At 36.4% G+C, this 19,701-nt stretch overlaps 1 protein-coding gene across 2 annotated transcripts in view; it reads left to right on the plus strand.

The window, feature by feature from the left end:
* Positions 1 to 19,701, plus strand: part of htatip2 (HIV-1 Tat interactive protein 2) — a 37,854-nt gene that overhangs the window by 15,240 nt on the left and 2,913 nt on the right. Inside the window, exon 1 of one of the 2 annotated variants that reach the window (XM_081355171.1) lies at positions 19,257 to 19,505. The exons of the other annotated variant lie outside the window; for it this stretch is intronic. Within the exon in view, the coding sequence (XP_081211297.1) occupies positions 19,321 to 19,505 (185 nt within the window). The 5' untranslated portion in view covers positions 19,257 to 19,320. Of the gene's footprint in view, positions 1 to 19,256; positions 19,506 to 19,701 lie in introns of those variants that run through there. 2 annotated transcript variants of the gene reach the window in all.

Raw genomic sequence — 19,701 nt, forward strand, 5'->3', positions numbered from 1 at the left:
ATAAGTCAGATAGGCTCAATCCTCAAAGCACAGAAGAACAAGGGGTCTCTGGGACATCTTTGGCTGTATCGTGCAGGTTGGGGGATTGGATTAGGGAGAGAGTGGCTGGGAGGCGGGCCGTCAGGGGTAAGTCTATTCAGCGGCGTCTGAGGACCGCTATTGTGGACTTGAGAGTGAGTGTCAATAAGGGGGCAATCAAGCATGGGGGCAAGGGTTATTTTAGAGGAGCCATCCCTATTCTGCTCTACCTGTGACAGGCCCTCATGTGCCTTCCTGAACCCTTGTGGTATCGCTGAGGACAAAGAGAGAGAATAACAATCCTGCTATGTGCCGCTTATCTCAAAGGAAGTCCGTGGAGAATGTGACCTCCCTCACATTTACACAATACATATATATGCTCATTACTAAACAGAGCCTAAATTCATAAAAATAAGCTGATTGTGTGTAGCACAACACTTCCTGACTGTAATTTAAGTTCATTTTGAACATATAGTAAACGACTCTCTTAGAACAAAAAAAGTTGAATGGGCTTCTAAATAGAACCCTAGGGTTTTAAGAACCCTTTATTCCAAAAAGGTTCTTTATAAGGAGACATGTCTTTTGATTGCATAATACTTTTATGTTTAACAGGTTATTTAATTTTTTTAGTGAAAAAAATGTTTATGAGCTGTTTAATTCATAAAATAAATTAAAACAAATGCATTAAAACAAAATCCATGATGGGAACCCCTAAAAGGTTCTATAAATGAAGCGCCTGACAGAACCTTTTAAGGTTCTATATAGAACCTTTTCTTCTAAGAGTGCATCTAGGGGTGCATGTGACTTTTTAGCATTATTGGTATCGGCCTTATAAGTAAAATAGCCATTAAATATAGCCAGATGAACATGGACCCCACATTATTTTCTAGTTCACCTACCTATTGTTAAATACAAATGAAGTTAAATGTTTACTCTGAGCCTGTGCGATTTTAACAACGATATTGGTAAGTGTATATTGGCTATCCCCTTTAAAAATATAAATAATTATTGGTTACCATATTGGCCAAAATGTTCATATTGTTTGTATTATTCCATCTACATGCATACATGTGTGCAAACATTTGGCGTCCCTTGAAATTCTGATAATATTACGATTATCCAGTGTTGACAGATGACAGTGAGAGAAAGTGTAATACACCTGTGCATATGGCTTGATTCCTCTCAGTTGTGTTACATCTGGTGTTGAGATTGAACCGGTTTAACTGAGTCAAAGCAAGCGAATCATTACACACCACCAGCTACACACACACACACACACACACGCACACAAGCATTTCTCTTTGCCCCATTACTCACAAGCCAGCGTGACCAATCCTGCTTTGTCACCAGTGGTCAGGTCATTCAGTGCCGGGCTGTATTTCTCTCTCCCTCTCTTTCTCTTTTTTTCCACACACTCGCTCGCTCAGCTGTCGCATGAGAGGAACGTAAAGGAGGGAAAGACCTAGCTTCTCTCCCTTTGAGTCGGGTCAGCGAAAAGAGTCAGCGAGACAAGAGCGAAAGAAAGAAATGTGCGATTTAAAAGAGATTTAGATTTTAAAAGAAACTGTTGAAAAGTGTGTGTGTGTGTGAGAGAGAGAGAGGGGAGGGAGCTGAATTATCATTTATATCGTCTCAAGAAGCAGATAGTTATAATCTTATCAAATATTTATAATCTCAGATTCATGGTTTGTGATCTGAAGGTCTCACAGTTCACAGTTTTGGTTCATCAAAACAAAACTTTACTAAATTATATACATTCATATTTGCATTTTTACTTTTTTTTTTAACCAAACTCTGATATGGAGAAAGAATAAAGTATACTGTAAAATGTCCCTTAAAGAGATTATCCTGAACCTTGAACAAATATACTTTTTTATAAACTTGGATGATTCAGATATTATTATTATAGTTCATTTAGATATCCCATTGTTTGATTGCCTGACCATCTTCATAGTGTATCACCCTCAATTATGTATAATTACATTTTATATTTATTAATATATTACTAAATCTGTATCTAGGTATACTTTATTGAACTGAATGAATGATTTTATTTATTCCTTGCATAACTGAAACTTTTTTTTTTTTTGTCAGGTAAACTAAAGAGATTTTTATGTAAAAGATACATGAACTGGTTTTATTCCTGTCAAAAACATGGTCACCGTGATTTTGCCAAGTAAGATATGTTCCTGGATTAACATATTTTGTTGATCTTGGACATTCCTGTCCGAATATGTTGTCCTTCCCATAACTTATCCGTAAAATCAGAGGGAAATGATAGATGAATAACACTGAAGCACATAACTCTGGCTCTAAGACTAAACTGTATACTTGTCCCTTAAATCTGATTGGTTGATTGGAATGTTGTTCCAGGATCAACAAAGATGTTGATCCAGGACCATGTTGTTCTTGGTGAAATCCCATTCACCCAAAAATAAAGCAGAATTCAATCAGAATCCGTATTGTTTAACCAACAAAATAATTTTGAATGCCCAGATCGTGTAGAAAACGTGTAAACAACTCTCAGTATGCACTTTTTAGAGTGCAGTCCCCTCAGTCTCCTGTCCATATGTCGTGTTCCCTGTTCTCGGGACGAATGGACATCTTGCCACCAGGCTGGTTCTTAATTCTCCATGTCAAATACAATGGCAGCAATTATATGCTAATCAGCGCTGGCCTGCCGTAGCCCTCTCGCTGCAGTGAGCCTCTCTGTGTGTCTGAGCTGGTACCCGTGAGCGTGTTTAGTCACGGCCTATTACTGCACCATTACCACGGTCACGCTTTAAATCAGGCTTTCTCCACGCAGACACCAGCGCTTTCAGCCTCTGTGTTAAAAATCATATTAATGATAATGATATGTAGTAATGATAGGTAATAGTCATTATTAGGACGATAGTGAATGTAATTGTATGTAATGAATATGATTTTTTACTAAAGTGGTTCTTGGCTTTCACATCCTATTTATGTATTTTTTATGTATCAGTACCTACAAATCGATAGCATAAAGTCACATTTAGTTTCATGCCCTGTGTTTTTCAGTTTGCAAAGTTGAGTTGCTTAGAAGTGCATTAATGCAACTTTTATGTTTAAGAAAGACTATTTTCACCTCTAAAATATTCTTATGTTATGTTTTTTGGCAATGATTTCTCTATTATTTTCATGGCTTTTAAGCTAAATGTTAAATACCCTTGAGAAAAATGAGTTTTTGGATGCATGTTTTTTATTCTATAGTAAAATTATTATATTATCACATTGTCAGTTTTGCATTATTTAGTTTCAAATGTCAAGTAGACTATTAACAGTAACACATTACAATAAGGTCTTATTGTAATGCATTAACTAACTTGAGCTAACAATTAGTAAATATATTTTACAGAATTTATTAACCTTTGTTATTGTTAGTTCATAAAAATGTTCTTCAGTTTAGTTCACAATGCATTAACTAATGTTAACAGATACAAATTTTAAGATTAACATTAGCTATGATTAATAAATGCTGTAGAAGAATTGTTCATTTATAGTTCATGTTATCTAATAACTAATGTTAACCAATGAAACCTTATTGTAAAGTGTTACCTAACAATTTCTTTAATTTAGAAGCAATCTTATATATAATTTTTAACAGAATTCAGTTTATGGTATCCAAAAATGGATGTTGATTTGTGAAATAAGATTTCAGTGGTGCGTATTTTGTGTATATATCCTGTATATACTATAGTCCAGCAAATCAGTGGATATTATAATGCCATTGAGGTCACATTTGGTTAAAACATCCAGGATGATGTAACGAATCCTGCCTGCAAAGTGTTCTCCTTTTAAGGGTTTACTGAAACCTATATGTTTTATCAGTCTTTCTAATTTCGATGGTAATAAGGAGAGCAAATTGCTGTTCTCACAAAATGCAGGAAAAGCGAAAGTTTGTGGATTAGCATGTGTGCTGCATGCTGGCATCTCCTTCACTCCCTTCAGTCACCCGCTTTTAGCCCGGCACACACCCACAAACGCTTCAGTCGCACAAAGCAGAGGCCGCTCTGAATGGCCACTTTGACAAATGAATTGTTTTAAAATGAAGCTCCCTGTCTGTCTGTTGACTGCACCTACGCCCCGATCTCCCCAGCACCCCCTGCAAAAAAACTTTAACACACCCCCAGTGGCCGCACCTCCCACCCCCTAAAAGCAAAGGCCCCTTTTGTTAACCTAATGTGCATTTACCAGTTGCTTTAGCTGGAGACATCTGCTGTGTGCAACCAGTCAATATTGTGAGGCCAGTTCAAAGCAGCCAGTTCATTATTCCTGTCAGCTTAACAGGCAAAAGGTGGCAGACTGCGGGAGTGCTGGAGCACAATGCCAGGCACAATGAAGGGCTCATTACGGCATGATTTATCAGGACAAGATGCCCGTTTTCACCTCGGGTCGGCACCGGTCTTTAGGTCTGCCCCTTTTCCTCACAGTGAGATCTTCAGAGAGAGATGATATTGTAAAAGGTCACACTGAAGTGGAAAGCACAGTGGCTATGGTGAAGTGTGTCCGCCGAGGGTGGCAGCTCAGTTGGAGGCATTGTCAGTCTTCAAGGGTTTTGTGCCTGCGATTTTAAAAGACTTTTTATGACATCTTTGTACATGACTAGTTCTGCTTTATAAGCATTAGCGGTGCATGTTTGTCTCAAGAACATGGGCTGGTTGAGTTTGTTTTTATAAAGTAACAAACTTTGCTCTAAATGCATTAACAGGTAACTTAAATCATGTGGTAACATTTAAATGAACTGGTTTTGACGTAGTCAGAAATATCATTTAATGACTGAATCAACATTTTTAAAGCTCAGAATGGCTCCTTAAGGTAGGGTCTAAACCAGCACTATAGGAACAACCAGTGACATTAGTGTTCGCTGATTGGCCGAAACAAACACGAAACACCAGCACCCGCCATTTAAAAGCTGTGTAAACACACAGATCATAGCCTATATATTTACACCACAAACTAACTTTACGGACATGGAAAAAGTGATAGATGGTGGACCAAGAGAAACATGATCGTGTATTTCTGCCCAGCTAGCAACACTGGACATCAACCGCACGGCATACGCTAATACCTTTTCATATACTGTCTACTTTACAACAGTTCTATCTATCGTATTAGACAGGACTGTTAGACAGATCGTAAACTAATGAACATGAGAATGTCATGAGAATCTAATGAGAATGTGAATAACTGTGTGCCCAGGCTCTGGCTGGCGTCCTCAGCGCTGTCAAAATAAAGGTCCGCCGCATCGTCAAAATAAAGGTCCCAACAACAAAAAGCGTGGCTTACGTCCCTTCAGAGTTCCTACTGACGGTGCGAATGCAACCAGACAATGTTCCTAAGGGAACCATTAGTTCTCAGGGAACCACCCTGGTGTCTAGTTCCTAAAACTAAGTTCCTAGAACTACCTGGTGTGAAAGCCCCTAATATAGCACACATGAATTACCCGTAGCAGATCTATACAGGTGGAGCTGGGGAAGGTGGAGGGTTTCTGAACTGCTACAGCAAATGCTGACCAAATATATGAAGGTTGAGCAGCGAGCTCATTGGCTACTGATATGCAGGAACCAATCAGCTGTGCCATAGAGAATGATATGATTGCAAGCAGGTTGAGTTAAGGACTGCACCATCTAGGATCAGTCTGTGCCATCTAGAGTTTCATGACAGAACTTTGTATGTATCTGGTTTGCCAGGTTTCTGGCACACTTTAAAGAAGGCTATATGTCCTGAAATGCATCAGTGTACAGTGAAAAAAAAAAAAAACTGCAATTAACCCCTTTTGCCACACTTTTACTCCTGTGAATACTGTAGGTTTATTTTTAAAGCCAATTTCTTTATAGGCATATACCTAAAAGTTTTGGCAAAAAAAGCATTTTTTTTCTGATAACAAAAGTTGTGTTGTCACACAATATGGGGTAGAAATATAAAACTGTAAAACAACTAATGAAACAGCAAACTGTAAAAAGTAACATGCAATAATGTAAAATCAGCATTTTGACCAACAAATATAAAATAAATTGTGAATGTATTACATTTAATACATTTGTGATTTCTGAGAACACTTTTTATTTAAAATCCACCTTCATTACTTAGTTTTGTATATGCCTGTTGTGTATATAATGTATGTTATCTTTTGTGTGTGTGTGTGTGTGTGTGTGTGTGTGTGTGTGTGTGTGTGTGTGTGTGTGTGTGTGTGTGTGTGTGTGTGTGTGTGTGTGCGAGGAAAACAGCTTATAAATCATACTAAGTGATGTTTTTTGAAAGTGTAAAAATGCAGTTTTCTGTGATGGTAGGGTTAGTGTTATGGGATAGATTATACAGTCTGTGAAGTAAAAAAAATCATAATGTCTATAGAAAGTCCCCATAAAACATGAAAACATGTTTGTCTGGGTATGTATTTATGTGTATGTGTAAAAAAAAAAAAAAAAAAAAAAAAAGAATATATATATATATATATATATGTGTGTGTGTGTGTGTGTATTTAGTTTCTTATATTGTTTTTTATTTTTTTTATTCAGTACTGTCGTAAGTTCTTCTACATTACATATCTTTAGATATATTCCATCACTGTTGGTAAATTCAAATGGTAAATTCAATTATTATTTTGTCTTTTGGAAGATATATAAATATCTTCAATGGGAAATAGCTTAGGGCAGTAATGAATAAATAAAAAGTGCAATTTTTTATTATTATAATATAATTATAGAGATTTAATTAATAAAGAATTAATATATCACTTAAAACAATCACGTCAGATAGAGGAGAAAGTCAACTTCTACTAGTTTAACATCTCATTGACTACCTTACGCATTATTTTTAATTCCATACACTGGGCTGAACCAGAGAAATTGGTATTTAAAGAAATGATCCACCTCTGCCCTCTATGAAAGCCAATATAGGTCTCATAATGCTCAGAGGAGATGATGTGAGGTGATCAGTATGGCTCATTCATGCATATGCAGTGAGATCATAGTGTCTCTGCTCCCTTCAGCACACTGCACACATAGAGAGCCTAATTGCTATTTAATATATGGAGGAGACTAAATAGGGAAGAAGAGAGAAGATTCAGTCTCGACTCATGTGGCGTTTTGTTAAGACTCCACGGCCACTCCTCTCTCTGAATCCATTTGCCTAAATCACAGCGTCTCCAGAGGCCCGCTGGATAATGTACCAGCCAAGCCTGGTAAACTGTTTTGTTAACAATGCATTATGAAGGCAAGAAAGGGAGGACTAAAAGAAAGGAGAGAGGCAAAAAAAGAGGTGGACACTTCTGAATGCCAAACAGTTGGGTGGGTGTGATGGGCCTCTCTATTCGGAAGAGCAAGAGGTGACACCCCCGTCTCATCGCTCAACACACACACACACACACACACGGCCCATTTGCGCCAGGCTCTGCTTAGTCACACCACCTGCTCTACCCATTTTTCGAATACACACTCATATACAACCACGATGGCAGCGACAGACGGTGTCCCGCTCCCCCCGACCGCCGGCACCCCGGCTCTGTGTCCCATTTTTACCCATCACTTTCCATCCCGCTCCTCCCCGAGCGCAGGGTTCAATAGAAGATGACAGCGAAGATTGAATGGCCGTCACAGAAAAAGCAAAAAGACATAATGAAACGATCAATAATACTGAGATCAGAGGACTGTGTGTGTGTGTGTGTCTGTGAGTCTGTGTGAGTCCGTATGGGTCATCCGTCATGGTTAGTGTTTCCTTGTCATGACAGGTTATAATAAACACCCTTTATTAGCTCAACATCATCACCTCTGTTTCAAAGGAAGATTAAATGTTTCCCAATCTGACACAGAATCATATTCATTTTATGACAGCCAACAGATCCTGAGTGACTGATGACAGTATGTTTGTGTGTGTGTGTGTGTATATATATATATTTTTTAATAATTCTACCTCTGCTGGCTCTCTGAAAATTTATATAATACATTAATGTATTATTATAATATACACATACAGTAGTGGCCAAAAGTGATGTCTTACATCTCCACCCTTTATTCATATATTATTAAAAAATGGGTTAAAGATTTTGTAAACATATTGCATGTGGGCTTGGAGTTTATTTCACTGTAAAAAAAGTGTTGTTGGTTTAACTTAAAAAATGTATTAACTTAGAATTTTTAGTTAATTGAAGTTAAATGTTGAGTTAATACAATGAAGGAGATTGGCTTAATCAACAGAAACTCAAAATATTATGTTATCTGAACCACATAAATTATCGAAGTTGATTTGACTAAAGAAAAAATGTTGTGATAACAAATCATGACAAATATATTTTTTACAGTGTTGTGATAATGCAGTGAAACATGCCGAATTGTGCAGCCATAATTTCTGACCAGGCTTTCAGCAAAGAAATTAGGCAAGAAAAAAAAGAACACATGCAAAAACAAGAGAGAACAAACAAAATATTAATATTTGATTATGTTGTAGTCAGTATATGCTTTTTCCTGTGAGCTTTTTGTTTTTCTATAAACATTTTTTTGCATAAAACCTGTAGCTGTGGTTTGCCTTTTTTTGTCAATGTTTTCCCCCCAGTTTTCCTGTTTTTTTTTTAAGTTTAATGTATTAACTAACATGAACTAACAACAAGCGATACATTTTTTTTTTAAATCTTTGTTAACGTTAGTTACTAAAAATCCAGCTGTTCATTGTTTGTTCATGTTAGTTCACAGTGCATTAACTAATGTTAACAAATACAACTTTTGATTCCAATAATGCATTAGTAAATGCTGAATTTAACATTAACAAAGATTAATAAATGCTGTATAAGTAAGTACAGTTCATTATTAGTTCATGTTAACTAATGAGGTTAACTAATGCAACCTTATTGTAAATTGTTACCAATATCTTCCCTCATATTTAAAATATTTTAAAAATATAAAGTCTAATATAAAAACTTGTATGGCCAGTAAGATATTAACTTCATTTTTATACATTAAAATCTTAAAGTTGAAGGGTGCTTATAATGCCTTGTCTGTATATACAACATATTTTCTTGTTCTGTCCAAATTCTGGGCGCTCTCTCCTCAGATCAGGCCAATATCGGATTCAACAGCCACCATTTAGCACCTCACCATGTTCCACGCTTGCGGTCTCCCAGGACAGATATCCCCAAAAGGACTTAGCAAATCCAGCCACTATGAAGACAGTAAGTCCGTCTCTGATTAGCCATTAGCCCCTGCACCAGAGGGGCTTTAGTGGCCCAGCAGTGCAGCTTCTGTCCTTGTCTCCGTCCTTTCTCTCGACTAATTGGCACAGAGGGGTATCTGACAGGGTTGCAGCCTGTGGGAATAGACATTGACATCTGATCTGATGCTCACTTAAAATCAAAATCAGACTAAACTGCACTGTCGGGCCTTTTGAGCTCCCGTGAGGATGTTTGGGACACTGATGTCAACAATGCAGACAGCACGTGAAAGATGAAAGCGTGTGGACTGACAATTTTTCTCAGGTTTACTTTTAATATCAGTAGCGTATCAGTGTCCAGATGATGTACAGTAAGTGAAAGGGGAAACCTTGAAGAACATGTGAATGCCGTCATATCTTGTATAAAAGATTCAGCGCGTTTTTTTACCCTCCACTTGCATGGAAGAAATCCTCTCAGTACAGGCTGAAATGCAGTGAAGAATAATAGTTTTCTATTTGAATATATTTTAAAATGTACTTTTTATCCTGTGATAGCAAAGCTGATTTTTCAGTGTTACATGATCCTTCAGAAATCATTCTAATATGCAGATTTCTGAATATTAAAGAACATTTTTGGGGAAGCCATTATACTTTTTGTTTTCTTCATCCTTTGATGGATAGAAAGTTTGAAAAAACAGCATTTATTTGAAATACAAATCTTTTTAAACTTTATAAATGTATTTACTGTTACTTTTGATCAATTTAAGGCATCTTTGCTGAATAAAAGTATTAATTGTTAAACTCGTACCGACCCCAAACTTTTAAATAGTAGTGTAGCTTACAGTATAGCTTCATTGGGTTATGTACAGTAGGTTCATTTTTGTGTGTGTGTTTTTTTAAGAAATAGACCTTTGCATGTATTATCTGTCAAAGTAAGACCCTTGCATGCTCTTTGTATCTTCTCAGTATTAGATTGCTGACTTTCTTTCTTCTGTGGAACATAAAAGGAGATATTTTGAAAAAATATTGTCCATATAATAAAAGCTAATGGGATGCAATGTTATCTTACCAAATCAGTGATCACTTTTTATGATCTCCAATATGTTTTTATTCAATCACATGTCTTTAAAAACCCTGTATGTCAATCAAACTTACTGTATAATGGAAGATTTGTAGAGAATAACTATTACTTTCCCATCTAGCACTGCAAACGTTCATGTGGAATATAGTGTACATTACGTAAATTATGTTTTTATGCTGATTCTTTGTCCTTATAGTAGCTTGACAGTCTCAGTTCCCATTTACTTTCATTATTAAAAAAGTGCATCCTTCATCCTTTTAAAGACAGCAATTTTTTTTATTAATGGAATTAATGATGACAGATTTGTCATTTTTCATTCGATTTTATCCTCGTACAAACATTATAGGAACGTTTCAGAATGTTCACAGAACATAAGTAACAAGTATAACGTCGGATGAACATCCAACTAAAACGTAAAAAAAAAAAACGTTCCGTGAACAACGTATAAATAGTGTCTTTGTGCTAACATTTTTAGAGAACACCAGATAACTTTGAATGAACATTTACTCTGAGAGAACCTTCTTCATTAGTTAGAAGAAGACCTGTTAGCTAGGGGTGAACCAAGCAGATCTCACAGAAATTACTGAAATCACAACTTTCTTCCAAATTACGGTAGGCTTATACAGTAAATACTAAAATAATAAAAGTGTTTGCCAAATGAATTCATGTATAGGCTACTCTTTTGGACTGAATGGCCCCAGCATCTTCCTCTTTTTATCTGATTCGTATCCATCCGAACATGATTTGTCCAAAGTTTCCCATCCCATTCTTGTTGCGGCATCCCTCTATCATCCTCTCTGAAAAGAACCGGAGAACAGAAACCATAGTGAGACTTGTATCACAGTCGGTCAACTCCTAAGCAAACAGCTCGGGCCTAATGACTTGCCCATCTTCTCCACCTCTCCAATTAGGTTCAGTCATGGGGGGTGAGAGAATGTAGTAGCACACAGTCATTCTAATGCCCGCTAATCTCTAACACACACACGGCCCTCGCTCTCACCAACACGGGCTGGAGATAATCATCGAACCACCCAGGCAGCGAGAGTGTGAGTGTGGAGGAATGAAACGTTCCCAATCCCAGCAAACCTTCTGGGCTAGAGGTTCCTCATCAACCAATAAATGGAGAAGATGCAAATGCTGATTTGGTAGGAGGGGTCCAGTAGGGTTTATAGGGATTAGCGCTTGTTCAGCTCAGCTCCCTGCCGAGCAAGCACACTAATACAGGTGTTGGTAAATTGTTGTTAGCCTCCAGCTAATTTGGCTCCTTTCACTGTGGCATTGTGCTAGCAGTCTGGGCCATTTGTAGTTGTGTTTGCTCATTGGCAGGGAGATTTCTCAGTTCTGTGGTGGGTCTGATATGATCCTCGGCTTGGTTCAGAGTCCACACTCTGGGCTTCTTTGGATCTTCTTAATGAGGATTTTAAAGCCAAAGTCTTGCTGAGAGGACACTGCGAGACCTGCAAGATGCAGATTCTGAGACAATCTTCCTTAATTCCTTCTTAGAAGGTTTGTTGAGTATGAATTTTGAACATACTTGGCTGAAGACATTGTGATAAGATCAGTACAAGGCAGTAATAACGCTTACATTTTGTATTAAGGAAAACTAAGATGCCATTCATACTCAAATCTGATGTGGGAAAGAGTGTAGAGGTTAGCGACTTAGCACGTTTCCAGACGAGAGGTTGAGTTGCACACAAAGCTGTACCTCAGAGAACATCGGCAGTTCAAAGGAGTCATTAGGATAGTCCAGACGTGCAACAAAAGGGAGATTTGAAGTCTGCAAACAGGACTGATGGAGAAAACCTAAACCAAACATAGATATCCTCTAAGAAGCTTTCTATTATTATAGTATTTGATATAGAAAACAAAAGGCACAGTACATAGTTTTTCTCTTGGGAAAATCTGGGAATCACCCAAACCATGATGAGAATAAAACAGTGTTCGGTTGATTCTACACTTCTCTGAATTTAATTTAATTTAATTTATAATTTTTTTTTTTATTCAAAACCAAAAGCATCATCCATCTATCCATCTATCTATCTATCAGTTTTCTGTATATTTCAACCAGATGAGAATTCGTACAGTAAGTACTGTAACAAGGTGGTGATTTCATATGAATTCAATCTGACTTTTAGAGAAAAAACATATGATTTGTATGACGGTCCACCCTAACCCTCAGGAGGGCATGAAAAGATTGTACAATCAATCAAAGTTTGTAATCATATGGAGTTTGCCCAGCACAATCACTACCATTTTTGAACATCACAACCACAAACAGGAGCAGCTATACAGCATTACTGTAGAAATACATTTTTTTTATTTATTCAGTACATTTATTTTTGTAGAAATGCGTTACACATTAACTGAAAATTCACAGTTGCTTGTCATGGAAGAACAATAGGAAGAATAGTGTGGTGGTGTTCAGGGAAGACATAATAGAGTGTGTAAAAATGAACAAGCAACTGTGCATTTTCAGTTTACATATAACACATTTCTGCTAAAATAAATGTACTGTATAAATACATTTTTCTTTTTGTGTACAGTATTGACTTTTTGAAGTAAATTTGTACTTGCTGTTGAAATCTGTATCTAAGCTCAGTGTGACAAACAGGAACATTCAGCTAGACATACTTGTATTGTATGCAGTCAGTCAAAAATTTGTTTAAAACAAAAAACAAAAAAAACAGTAGTATATATTTCCTTGACCAGTGTGTCTCACACGATGACAAAAAAAAACTTTTTATTTTGGTGCCAATGTACCGACACAATAACTAGGTTTTGAAGCATGAATGAAATGTTTTGGGTGAGCAATACATTTAGCAGACATGCAATATAGTTCTGATGTTCCAGCAAACAGTTGTGACAGTTTTGCACTGTCACAAAAAAAGTCAGCGTTATAGTTTACTAAACAGTATTTGCTGGTGTTTCAAAGAACGGTATACCGAGCTTCACTTTTCCGGTAACAGAACTGAAGATCTGATGTAACATAAACAACTTTTCTCCAAAGAACCACAGCAAGCTCAAACCTAAAATACTGCTAAGTCTACAAATAACCGTGAAAGAACCTGTTTTTTTTTTTTTTTTCTAAGAAATAGCTTGTTTTGCACATTAAATGCCATGTATTATTCAGCCTCCAATCCTGAATAGTGCTCAATGGGATCTCAGGTCTCTCGATTCCCACGTTATGCATATGTATGACGTTCTCTCTACATTTTGAAGTCATCATGTGTAAGTAATTTCTTCAGTTAACTGTGTAAACTTTCTTTTAGATTTCAGTACCTCCCCCATGAAGAAAATAACTCAGGAAATTCAGTTGATGAAGCCGAACCTACAAGAAAATATGTCCAGCCCTGAGCTGTAATACACTTCACCTGTCTCCTCCCATTGTAAGCTAACGTATCTGTGCTTTACACAGCAGGCTGGACAGATGTGCTAATGCATTTCCAAGTATTATGTGATCCTGCTGTGTCCATGGCAGGGGCCTGATCTACGATCCCATCTCCCTCTGTGTTGGGCTGATCTAATCTGTTTGTTCATTTAATTACGCCATTGTTTTGGATGAGCTGGCAGGAAGCCTGGTCAAAGCAGGTCTGAGACCAGCTTAGCTGATGGCATTTGGGCCACAAAGCCGAGCTGAGCCGCATTGATACTAAGCCTGGGTCGGCCGCTCTGCCAGGGACTCAGGGGGGCGTTTACACGACACCGTTTTCAACTAAAAACGGGAAGCTTTTTATGCATTTGGCCGTTCATTTACACGACAAAAGGCAAACTTTTGAAAACGGGTTTCAAAATGCCATTTTTTGAATCAGTGTAAACTACAAAAGCGTGAATTTGTGGAAACGGTGACGTCATGCACATTACATGTATAGCCTATAGGCGCGTAGTGTTTCTTTACAAAGTAACATCGCCAACTACTGGCCTGGCATGAATAATACAGCGTTTTTAGTCGTTTTCGTGGATCAGTGTGAACGTGGATCGTTTTGAAACTTTTCAAAAGCCTTTCAGTTTTTAGTACATGAGTACCTAAACTAAGTTCTAAGTTATCTATTTAATGACCAATGATAAAGTATAGTTATGTAATCGACTACACAAAAACTGTGCTAAAAGAGTCATATATTCACTTTTTTTTTTTTAAAACCTACATGATGTCCACATGAATAATAGATGATAAAATTGGATAAATGGTAAGGAAATTAGTTCATTTTACTAAAATGATCAAATGCTCATTTAATAATTTCTTCTCCTTCCGATAATTTTTTCGTGTGATATAATAAATTAGTGTTGTATAGCATGGACTAAAATATGATGCATTTAAATGGCATCAGTTGAACATTGTGCAAAATGAATAATGCAAAACATTCTATTTAGCTGATTTTTCTGGTAACACTTTACAATAGGGTCTCATTTGTTTAGTTAACTAACATTAACTAACAATGAACCATGTTTTACCATTATTCTATATAGGAAACATTTCTCATTTTGACAAATATATTAAAGATCCCTTGCAGGTTTTAGTCTGATATGGGTCATAGGGTGACCAGGCCAGTCGTTGTTAAGATTATCTGACATGCAAATGAAAAATATAACAAGGCAAAAGAGTCAAGTCTAATGATGTCGCTCCTGTTCAGCTCTGGGATTGTGAAGCCTGTGATGCCTGCACCTCTGGGACTACTGAAGAATTAGGCCCACATTATTGGACAGTCCTTTTTTGACAGTAACTGACAGTTGCATTTGACTATAAAGGCTATTGAGGTCTAATTAAGCTAATCCTCACCCGGGGATCAGCTGGGATCGGCCTGCAATCCGCAGTCCCTCTGTGCCAGGTCCCCGGTTCTGTTCCTGAAACCTCCCCGTCCCCGCGCAACCACTTGCCACTTGATTCGTCCTGGCGTCCCAAGCCGCCCGCCTCCTCTTTGGCCCCTTGCAAGCTGCAGATCCTGCTAAGGTGCTACAATGAGGAGCAGATTGTGCTGTCAGGCTCCATTAATGGCCATCATTAGCATCACACTCAAGAGTCAGTGGCTCTGCTGGCTAAGCCCTCTGTGTCAGTGCGCATGTTTCAATTGGCCAGGATATGGGACATATTGCACTACAGTGGGGCATTAGGCCTCCTGTTTCTGTGGATTCCGGATTAGACATCTAGTTTTTAGTTGGAGCACAGTATCGGAGGCTTTACTTGTGTGAAAAGGGTACATTGGATATTATGGTATTTAATTTACAGTGCTGTCCATAAGTCTGAGATAGATATTTTGGATTTAAAATCTAATTTAAACCTGGTAATAAACAAGATTTTAGGGTTTTGAAATATTTGAAACTAATGAATGTTATGAATTAACGTGAATAAGACATAAAGGTCACTACTCAGGTTTTACACAAATTTATGCAGCTCAAGTGCAGCTATCATTAAAACAAAAGAGGGACATACTAAATACTAAGAAATTTTCACTTGCTGCGCTGATATATATATATATAATTTATATATATATATATCACCTTAGCCATTTGGAAACCAGTTTTTGATACAAATTCAAACTTTATGTTGTGATTTACATACATTCTAATTTCAATTGTAATATATTTCAAATAAGGGAAAAACAAAGCATACAAAAACCTATAGACCTAATTTTCCATTTTATGTTGTATTTATGTACGTGTTTTTGACCCATTGAATAATACATTTTCAAACTTTCTTTTGAGATTTGAATAAACTGAAATTACAAAATATTTGTAAGAAAAATATTTTGACAACAACAAAGCATTAAAATAACTATCTACTTTTTCAATGTATTTATCTAAGATGTTATATATATATATATATATATATATATATATATATATATATATACATATATATATATATAGATATATATATATATATATATATATATATATATATATATAAACCAAAATATAAGAAAATCCAATATTTTATATATAATTTATTTTTTTTTTTTTTTGGAAATATTAAATGTTTGGCACTCCTGAGTTTCTTTAACCTTTTTGAATGAGCCATGCACTGTGTCACCTGTACAGAAAGGCATCAGTGAAAATATTTGTGAAAGTTTCAACAAAACTTGATAGCATAAGCTTAACCTTTACCGCCTGCGATCTGTGTAGTGAAAGATCTGGTTTTGCTGAGTTATAATCAGAAGTAAAATGCATGACTTCAAGACTTCAAGTCATATCAAGCTGTTTTGACATTTAAAAGTGTGGCTGTAAAAAGTGTTTTTAATGACACTGTGAATGACAACCCTCCCCTGAACCCCAGCATGGCCTCAATCGCATTTCCTACATACGTTCATCTGATCGAAGTCAGCCCACAATGACTCAACATGTGTGTATGACAGCGGCCTACACAAAGCCATCTCTCCTCCGCAGGCTGCCACAAACCCCCACCAGGACTGGACAATAGGAAGCCATTTTGATTCCACTCAGTGGTAATTAACAGACTATACTCCGCTGGCATCTCTGGGGCTCACCGCGGTTGCCCTGTTACTGTCAGGACCTAGTCTTTTGTCTTAAGCTGCGAGGGGGATGTGGATTCCTTCATGACGCATTTTGTCATTCTTCCCTCTCCGCGACGAGATTGGTTTAAGCTCAATAATAGAAAAAGAGCAGCTTTTCAGAGAGAGGCTTTAAGTTAAAAAAATCAGCAGGGAAAATTCATTCATTGCATGAGCAGATCCAGATGCACTGTGGGTTGCTTTCTGAATATCACTTCCTTACTTGTACTCTACAGTCATTTAGTTCTACAAGTATAGTTGCTGAACAAACTCATTCTTAGAAGAAAAGGTTCTATGGAAGGTTCTGTCAGGCGCTTTAAATACACTGTGAAAAGATTTAAATTTCAGTACAATCAACTTGGATATTTGAGTCATTTCAACTTAAATTGCATTAAACTGACTTCACTGACTTAACTTATTTTGATGAGTTAAAGCAATGTAAAAACATATGTTGTCATAACTTATTGATCATGTATTTTTTTTACAGTGCTCCTTTTGAAACCATGGGATCATTATGGATTTAGTTTAAAATTAATTCATTTTAATTAAATTTTAATTTTATTACATTATATGAATTAAACATGCACTCTCAGAAAAGATGGTACAAAAGCTGTCACTGACGTTACCCTTTAAAAAGGTTCTCATTCAGGCTACCATTTAATAGGTACAACCTTTTGAAAGGGTAACACCCCAGTGACAGCTTAGTGTACTTTATCAGTAGAAAAAAAATGAAATAACCCAATAAACATGAAAGTATTATAATGTTTAAGACATTTCTCCTTACAGAGAACCTTTTTGGCATAAATGGTTCTTTAAAACTGAGCCAAGAACCCTATAAAACCCATTGAACCTTGTTTTCTTAGAGTGAAATGGCTGCATTCAAATATGGTTTATTAAACATGACAAACTCATGCAAAAAACATGATTCTATCTGTAGAGCTATTTTCTGTTTTTCTTAAAGATTTAAAGAAGGAATAATGAAAGCTGATATGCATAGCCTTTAAATCTCCACTACATTTGTTCAGTAACATCTGAAAGAGCAGGATTGTCAGCTGACATATGGGTCTATTCATACTAGCATCCAACAAACGTTTGAACAAGAGGTGGAATTTAAACAGTTGGAGTCTTGTGCACAGACAATACAATCTGCTTTAAAGGATTGGCACATATGGTGTGGCCTTGTTAGCTATAAAGGAAAATGTTCTCATTCACAATTTTGATATGTTTAATGACACTGTATGATACAGTTTTGAAATGCATGTAATAGTGTTAGGCTATTCCATTTAAGGACTTGAATCACACTTCCCTAGTAATATTGCAGAATCTGCATGTTTGAATTGTACTTTCTGGCTGGAAAGCCTTTCCACAGCTTTACAACAGAAGGAGACAAGCATTTTTTGTTTCACCATCAAAACATAATAGTGGCAGGCAAGAGAAGCCCCAATAGAGCTCCGAGACAATGATCGTAAACTTATACTGACACCTACTGGTGAGGAGAGGGCATCACACAGAAGCGTGTCGGTTATTGCATTGTAGAAATAAATTATTTGATTCAAGGTGATAAAGTGAGTAAAATCTTTCTGATTATGTGATCTCAACAAAAAACATCTTCGGAAATCAGTGATATGACATTTCAAACTTTTTATTTTATTTTTATATTGTTATTTTACTTTTTAAATATACCCCAAATGTATTAATTATCAATGAATGTATTCATTATTTTGTTAAAATATATTTCTTTATGAGTAAAATGTTTTTAATTAGTAAAAATACTGTCTCAAAGTATTAAAAAAAATTGTTGTGAGATGATAAACATTAAAATAAAAAATGTCACATTGAGAGATAAAGTTGCAATAAAGAGAGATAAAATTTCAATTGTGAGATATGAAATGTAAATATGAAAATAAGTGATTTAAAAATATGAGAGAAATTGTAAAATAGATATAAAACTAATAATAATGAACTTTATATAAATAAAACTAACAATAACAATTAGGTCTCATTCACTTGTACCACTTGGACTCCTAATTATTGATTTTATTGACTTAATGTGTAATCAACATAATACCTACATATTATACTGTGTCATTCTTTTCTTTACTTGAACTCTTTGCATTCTTTTAATGCTTACACAATTTTTTTGATTTGTTCCATCTGCAGGAAAAATATAGGAGGAGTTCAATAAAAAGCCTAAATTAAATCTGTTCATCATATAAAGCGATCGTGTCTGTTCAGAAAATTTAGACTAAACCGCTCAATTCATATGGATTAGTTTTTAAATCTCTTCATGGACTTTTTGAAGCATCAAAGTGGTGGTTGCGTCACGTGGCTGTCAATGGAGGATTTCATCAAAAATATCTTAATTTGTGTTCCGAAAATGAACGAAATTCTTACGAGTTTGGAACGACATAAGGGTGAGTAATTAATGACAGAATTAATTTTTTTAGGTGAACTATCGCTTTAAGTAATTGTCTTGCTCGTGTCCAGTCGTGCTCGTGCATTTCCGTTTCAAAACAGTTGCAGCGTTCTCTGCATGCTGTGTATGTACACGTTCTGCGCATGCGCAGTGTGAAACGGGAACGTAATAAGGAAGAAGCTTCAGTGTATCCTCTGTTTATCGAGCCTGGCATGAATATACTTCAGTTTGACTGGGGTAAAGCCTTAAGCTTCTTCACTGTTTTTGTTGTGGCCCTCGCGGCTGTTTTTCAGTATCTGGAGAATTCAGAGACTGTCGAGATCCCAAGGTAAAGTATTCATTACGGACTACTACTATCACTTCTAAACTAGATATGTTACTATGCAATACTGGTTGCTTTGGTGCAATATTGTTGCTTTGTCCTGATTGCATTTCCAATATTTTTCTGCAGTGCGTGATCGACCACACCTTATAATAAGAATGCCATTTCTTTCTTCATTATTGTGTCATTAACATAGTCAAAA

The sequence above is a fragment of the Scardinius erythrophthalmus genome (assembly GCF_964197995.2).
Source record: "Scardinius erythrophthalmus genome assembly, chromosome: 2".
Lineage (NCBI taxonomy): Eukaryota > Metazoa > Chordata > Actinopteri > Cypriniformes > Leuciscidae > Scardinius > Scardinius erythrophthalmus.